Source organism: Pteropus alecto, unplaced genomic scaffold (genome assembly GCF_000325575.1).
Source record: "Pteropus alecto unplaced genomic scaffold, ASM32557v1 scaffold41, whole genome shotgun sequence".
In the NCBI taxonomy this organism is placed as follows: domain Eukaryota; kingdom Metazoa; phylum Chordata; class Mammalia; order Chiroptera; family Pteropodidae; genus Pteropus; species Pteropus alecto.
Genome location: NW_006430464.1, coordinates 46166 through 53567, shown reverse-complemented (window position 1 = coordinate 53567; position 7402 = coordinate 46166). Strand labels below are relative to the sequence as shown.

The following is a 7402-nucleotide window of genomic DNA, read 5'->3' as shown; positions in this document are numbered from 1 at the left end:
AAGGAAAATCTTATTACACATCAAAAAATTCATACCGGGGAAAAACCATATAAGTGTAATGAATGTGGGAAAGCTTTTATTCAGATGTCAAACCTTATTAGACACCAGAGAATTCACACAGGGGAGAAACCTTATGCATGTAAAGATTGTTGGAAAGCCTTCAGTCAGAAATCGAATCTCATTGAACATGGGAGAATTCATACTGGAGAAAAGCCCTATGAATGTAAGGAATGTGGAAAATCCTTTAGCCAGAAACAAAATCTTATTGAGCATGAGAAAATTCATACTGGAGAGAAACCTTATGCATGTAACGAATGTGGTAGAGCTTTTTCTCGAATGTCATCTGTTACTTTACACATGAGAAGTCACACAGGGGAGAAGCCCTATAAATGTAATAAATGTGGAAAAGCTTTCTCTCAATGCTCGGTATTTATTATACATATGAGAAGTCATACAGGTGAAAAACCCTATGTATGTAGTGAATGTGGGAAAGAATTCTCTCAAAGTTCTTCTCTTACTGTACATATGAGAAATCATACAGCTGAGAAACCGTATGAATGTAAGGAATGTGGAAAGGCCTTCAGCCGGAAAGAAAATCTCATTACACATCAGAAAATTCATACTGGAGAGAAACCATATGAATGTAATGAATGTGGGAAAGCTTTTATTCAGATGTCAAACCTTATTAGACACCAGAGGATTCATACTGGTGAGAAACCCTATGCATGTACAGTATGTGGGAAAGCCTTTAGTCAGAAGTCGAATCTCACTGAACATGAGAAAATTCATACTGGAGAGAAACCTTATCATTGTAATCAATGTGGGAAAGCTTTCAGTCAGAGACAAAATCTCCTCGAGCATGAAAAGATTCATACTGGAGAAAAACCATTTAAATGTAATGAATGTGATAAAGCCTTCTCTCGAATTTCATCCCTTACTCTCCATGTGAGAAGTCACACCGGGGAGAAACCTTATGAATGTAATAAATGTGGAAAAGCTTTCTCTCAGTGTTCATTACTTATTATACATATGAGAAGTCATACTGGTGAGAAACCCTTTGAATGTAATGAATGTGGGAAAGCATTCTCTCAAAGAGCATCCCTTTCTATACATAAGAAAGGTCACACAGGTGAGAAACGCCGAGTGTACTAAATGAGAGAAGGCCTTAAATTCAACCTATGCTTTACTTAACTTTAAAATACCTTAGCATAAACAGCAACCAAAAAAAAGATCTTCATGGAAAAATTGTAAAGCTTTACTGAAGGGCATAAGACTTGAATAAAATAGAAATACTATGTATGTAGATGGAAAAACCTAACATCATAAAAATGTCAGTTCTCTCAAAATCTGTAGATTTATAATAACATGAATATAACATGTCTAACATGAATTTTCTAGGATCTTTACAAAATTCTAAAATTCATGTGCAATAGACATCTATGGATCACTAAGACAATTTTGAAAAACATTTGAAATATGTACATTACCATATAATGTACATATTTCAAAGTTATGTTATAGTGTGCAGTATTAAAGTTATTAAATAGTGTGCAGTATTCATGCATGAATAAGTAAACCGATTTTACAAAATAGAGTGCCTAGGAAGAAACCAATGAATATATGTGAAATTGGTATATATTAGACATGACATCTTAAATCACTTGGGAAATGAGGCCTAGTCAATAGAAATTATTGGAGTATTTGACTCTATATTGGGGGAAATGAAATTATATACAATCCTACATCATATAAAGAAGAATTCCAAAGGATTCTAACACTGGAATGTGAAAATGCCCAAATCTGAAATTCTTGGAGGGAAATACAAGATATTGCATATGATTTTGAGGCAGGGAAGCTTTTTTTTTTTTTTAAGACAAAAGGAACCTGAAGTTCTGCTTCTGGATGTATATAAAGAAACTCAAACATGCATTTTATTTATATATATACATATATATATGTATATATGTAACATATATACACACGTATATATTTATGTATGTATATACACACGTGTGTGTATACACACATGTATATATATGTATACATATATGCACACATATATAAATGGAAGGTATATGTATTACATGTAATACATGTATGATATACATGTGTATCATATACATGATATATATCAATTGAAAACAACCTAAATATCAATGGGATAATGGATGAGTAAAATATGGTGTATTCAAATAATGGAATAGTAAACAGCAATTAAAAGCAATGGACTAGATCTGTATCTTGTAACATGGTTAGTTCTCTAAAAGAATGTTGAGTTAAAAATCAAGATCATGTAAATTGGAATGAAGTCACAAAAGACAACTGTTTTTATTATTGAAATGTGTATGTAAAACTATTTACAATGAACCAGAAGATGCATCTCAAATTATTGTTAGCATAGTCTCTGGCAGGAGATTAGGATGGAAGGTATTGATCAAAGGGAGCCTTTATCTTTACTTGTAATTTTTATGCCTTAAAGATAGATAGGAGATAAAATCTTAAAAGTTAATGATATGCAATGGTAATATGGATGTCTTAATAGTGTTTTGTAGTTATTTTTCAGAATTTATGGGCTAAAGGAAGCCTATGCCCATAGAAAAAATGTTATAATGGGTTCATATGCCCTATCAGGTGCTGAGCTATTTTATCAAAAATATTTCCATAAAATTAGTAATTAGAAGTGATAGTCCTATTTACTATATAACATGAAATTACCATATTTTGTCAATCTTATGATGCTTTTTTTACATTTTAACATTTCTGAAGACAGGATCCATCTTGCAATCGTGTTTTACATTTAAGTAAATATGTAATTATTAAAAATTTGATAATCCAATGGCAATGTGACAAATCAGATGTGATTTTGTGTACATTTGATGGTATCATGGTAAACTAATGATTCCTACACTCTCAGTGTGTCTTGCATTATTTGAAAACATTTGTGGGATTTATAGCTAACTATTAGGAATATGTGTTGAGTTTTTGTGAAGAGAATATTGTGTTTCCCAGAAGCAGACTAGAGTTGAGGATTTGTTAAGTGCTCCCAGTAGAAGTGTAAGGCCATGGAGGAAGTAGGACAGGAAAGAGGAAAAAGTCAAGGATGTGATGTCAGCCATAGGCTGCCATGAGTGATTTCAGCCTGATCTCTGAGGAGCTCTAGAGTGTAACCTATGCCTTAGAGTTATCAAGATTTTCCCCTCAGGACTGAGGCATTTGTGCTGTCAACTGATGAAAATATTGACTACCAGCAACTCACAAGTTCCTCTTGGGAATTTCCCCTGGATGAAGGGAGCTGCATTGTGCAAAGTTACACGGCCTCCGTGAGGGCATCCTGGCCTCCTTTCCCTCTATTTAGAACAATTCCGAAGAGCTATCTCAGTTCTAGAAGTCCCCAACGTATCGCGACTGCATCACAGTTCGACTTCGCCTTCCACTCAATTCAGCTTCCCTCATTTCCATCTAGGTAATATTCCCAACAGCTTTTCCTCATAAACCTCATCATACATTTCCATGTCAGATTCTGTATTCCAGGGAACCTGACTAAGTTAGTGGACTGTTTTGCAACAATAATTCTCAAACTGAAATTTTAAAAAATGTTAATTTGTTAAATTTTAATAAATTCATTACATGTTAACACAAATAACATTTTATGGGACAAAAATTATCCCAAACAAAAATACTTAAGAGTGGCATTGTAATACACTTTTGCAAATACCTTTAGAGGTCTCATGGAAGACAGATGGGTTCTCATTTGCTTCTGCCTTCAGTTTTGAGCAATGTCACATGTCATGTAGACTGGAAAATTTCACTGTACACAGGATGAGAGTGAAAAAGGAAAATGAAGTCTTGGAATTAATATGAAAATTATTTTGATCTAAGGGATGCCTAGGTTTCCCAGACCATTCTTTAAGAACTGCTATTTTCTGGTCAAGAGGAGAGATTAAGTAAACGCTGAGATTGCCTCCTCCCATGAGCAAATCAAAATTAAAACTAAATTTTATAGAAAAACCACCGCAGGACACCTGAAGATTAGCTGAATAAAATTTCTGCTACTAAGGATATAAAAAAGAAGCCACATCAAGACAGGCAGGAGGGTCGGAGATGCAGACCAGGCAGGTCCCGCACCTGTGGTGTGATTAATAAATGGGAGGGATGTCTCAGCTGTGGAGGTCATCCATAAGTAGTGAGGGGTCCCAGCCCCACACTGTGCTCCCCAACCCAGGGCGGCGCCAGGAAGAGAAATCCCTGTAACATCTGGCTGTGAAAATTAGTGAGGATTGTATCCCAGAGAGACAAAAGGCTTTTGGAGACCAAAACATGCTGATCTTAAAGGGCCAGTGCACAGACTCACTTGCTCTAACTTCCAGTGCAGGGGGAGCAGCTCAAAAAGCACCAGGGACATACAAGGAGGAACTAAATTGACTAACCAGTTGAGGGCTGGAGGGGCAGAGGTCGGGCCAACTTTCTGGGCTTGGAAGTGCTAGCGGGCATTTCCTTTGTTGAACTCTCCTTCCACTCAGCCAGCCCAGTGCAGGCAGGCGCCATAACTGTGCTCTCCATCGACCTGGCTAACACTGTTTGCCCCACCCTTGCAATCTTTAGACTACCCCACCCAACTCACTTGCTCAGCCTGAGCCTCTCCCAGCAACTCCACAGGAGCAGCCTGCCTTGGCTCATGCTGCAGACTCAAAGGACTACAAACCCCATGTGAGTGGTGGCTGCCCTGGGTTTGTGCTGCAGATTTTTTCCAAAGTCCACAAATCTCTCACAAGTGATGGCTGCCTCATCTCACACTACAGACTGTTTGTTTCGAAAGTATAGAAACCACACACAAGCAATGGCCAAACTCAGCATACATTGTAGTTCCTGCCAAGCGGGTTCAAGCATGGCATTAGTAGTGTCCAGTCTCAACTTGCATTTTAACATAACTCTTAGGTGGCCCCAAACCCAGCATGAGTGGCAGCCAGTCTCGGCCTATAACATAATTCCAACTAAGTGGCAAGAAGCTGGACACAGTAGCAGCTGGCCTCAGCACTCACCATAGTGCCCACTATGAGTCCTAAGCTCACGCAAGTGGCAGCCAACTTCATTTCACATCGTAGCCTCTCTCAAGTGCCTTAAAGTATAGCACAATTGGCAACTGACCACAGATCAACTTGTAGCACGTACTAAGGGGCCCTAGTCCTGTACAAGTAGCACAGCAACCCCTCCCAAGAGGTTCCAGATTCAACATACCCGGTGGCAAGATTCAAACTGTACCAAGAGCACCACCTACCACCACAACTGACATGTTTAGGGTGGCCTCAACCGGCACCAGAGCCCCACTAAAGTGACTCTTGCTCCATGAGTTCAGCCCCACACAGCAGCTCATCTGCTTGTAGTCACAGCCAGTCAGCGTGAGGGTCAAACCCACCCTCTGATGTGTCAGCAGTAACTGAGGCCCAACTATTAACAGGAGGGTACACACAACCCACACAGGAGACACCTTGGAATACCCAGCCAATTGAACAGGGAGTCTATGCCATGGAGCTTCATAGGACACCTTCTACATGAGGACACTTGGTCAAGGCTGGCAGACATAGCAGATTACCTAATACATAGAAACAAATGCAGCAAGTCAGCCAAAATGAGGCAACAAACATCCAAAATGAAAAAATAGAACCAATCTCTAGAAAAAGAACTAAACAAAATGGAGACAAGCAATCTACCTGATACAGGATTCAAAACACTGGTTATAAGGATGTTCAATGAACTTGGGAGTAGAATAAAAGAACTCAGAACTTCAACAAAGAAAAACCATAAAAAAGGATATAGTAAAAACCAGGAAACAAAAGAAAAAATAAATGGGATTATATCAAACTAAAAAGTTTTTGTACAGCAAAGGAAACCATTGACAAAAAGACAACTGACTGATTGGGAGAAGATATTCACTAATGATACATCTGATGAGAGGTTAATATCCAAAATGTTTAAAGAACTCATACAACTCAACAACAACAAAATAAACAATGCAATTAAAAAATGGGCAGAAGACCTGAACAGATACTTCTCCAAAGAGGAAATACAGATGGCCAACAGACATATGAAAAGATGCTCAAGGTTACGAATCATCAAAGAAATGCAAATGAAAACCACAATGAGATATCACCTCACACCTGTAAGAATGGCTGTCATCGATAAATCAAAGAACAAGTGTTGGCAAGGATGCAGAGAAAAGGGACCCCTCATACATTGTTTGTGCGATTGCCAATTTGTACAGCCGCTATGAAAACCATCTGGAGGTTTCTCAGAAAATTAAAAATGGACATATTTTTCACCCAGCAATTGCACTTCTGGGTATCTATCCAAAGAAAACAAACAATTTGTAAAGATCCATGCACCCCAATATTCATGGCAGCACAATTTACAATAGCCAGGATATGGAAGCAACCTAAATGCCCATCAACAGACAATTATCCAATTATCTGAATCAAAGAAGTCATGGTTCATTTATACAATGGAATATTACTCAGCCATTAAAAAATGAAATCCTACCATTTGCAATGACATGGATGGACCTAGAGGTTACTATGCTGAGTGAAATAAGTCAGACAGAGAAAGATAAATGCCTTGTGATTTCACTTATATGTGGAATCTAAGGAACAAAAAGAACAAACTGATCAAAAACAGATTCACAAATATAGAGGACAATTTGGTGACGGACAGAGGGGAGGGGGGTTGTGGGGCTGGGAGAATGGGGTGAAGGGTTAAAGAAGTACCAATTAGTAGTTGATAGATGGTCACGGGGATGGGGAGCATGGGCATTCAAAAGATAATAGCAGAATATTATGCCCACAGATTTGATGTTCTGATTGTTTTCTGCTACTTTATCTTGTAAATCGCTGATTCGATCCTCTACTTCATTAATCAACAAGTCCTCCATAAGGTATTATTCATTTTAGTTATTGTATTTCATTTCTGACTGGTTCTTTTTTGTTTTCTATCTCTTTGTTAAAATTCTAAGTTCATCTACTCTTCCCCTAAGTTCACTGAGCACCCTTATAACCAGTGTTTTCAACTCTGTATCTGGTAGATTGCTTATCTCCATTTTGTTTAGTTCTTTTTCTGAAGCGTTGTTGTTTTTTCACTCGGGACATGTTTCATTGTCTCCCCATTTTGGCTGCCTCCCTGTTTCATTTCTATGTGTTAGGTAGAGTTGCGATGTCTCCTGGTCTTAGGAGAGTGGCCTTATGTAGTGGGTGTGCTGTGGGGCCCAATGGCACAGTCTCCTTGGCTACCTGAGCCGGGTGCTCCAGGTGTATCCCTTGAATGGGTTGTGCGCTCTCTGTTGTAGTTGAGCCTAAGCTGCTGTTTGCAGATCAGTGAGAGAACTGACGGTCAGGCTGATTGGTTGTGAGGACCA

At 38.4% G+C, this 7402-nt stretch overlaps 1 protein-coding gene across 1 annotated transcript in view; it reads left to right on the top strand.

Annotated features, from left to right (window-relative positions):
• Nucleotides 1-1870, top strand: part of LOC102887965 (zinc finger protein 568-like) — a 14366-nt gene extending 12496 nt beyond the window's left edge. The window contains 1 exon segment of the mRNA XM_015591852.2: nt 1-1870. This exon segment is cut by the window's left edge and continues 22 nt beyond it. Coding sequence (XP_015447338.1) covers nt 1-1152 — 1152 coding nt within the window. The 3' untranslated portion in view covers nt 1153-1870.
• Nucleotides 1871-7402: the final 5532 nt, after the last annotated feature.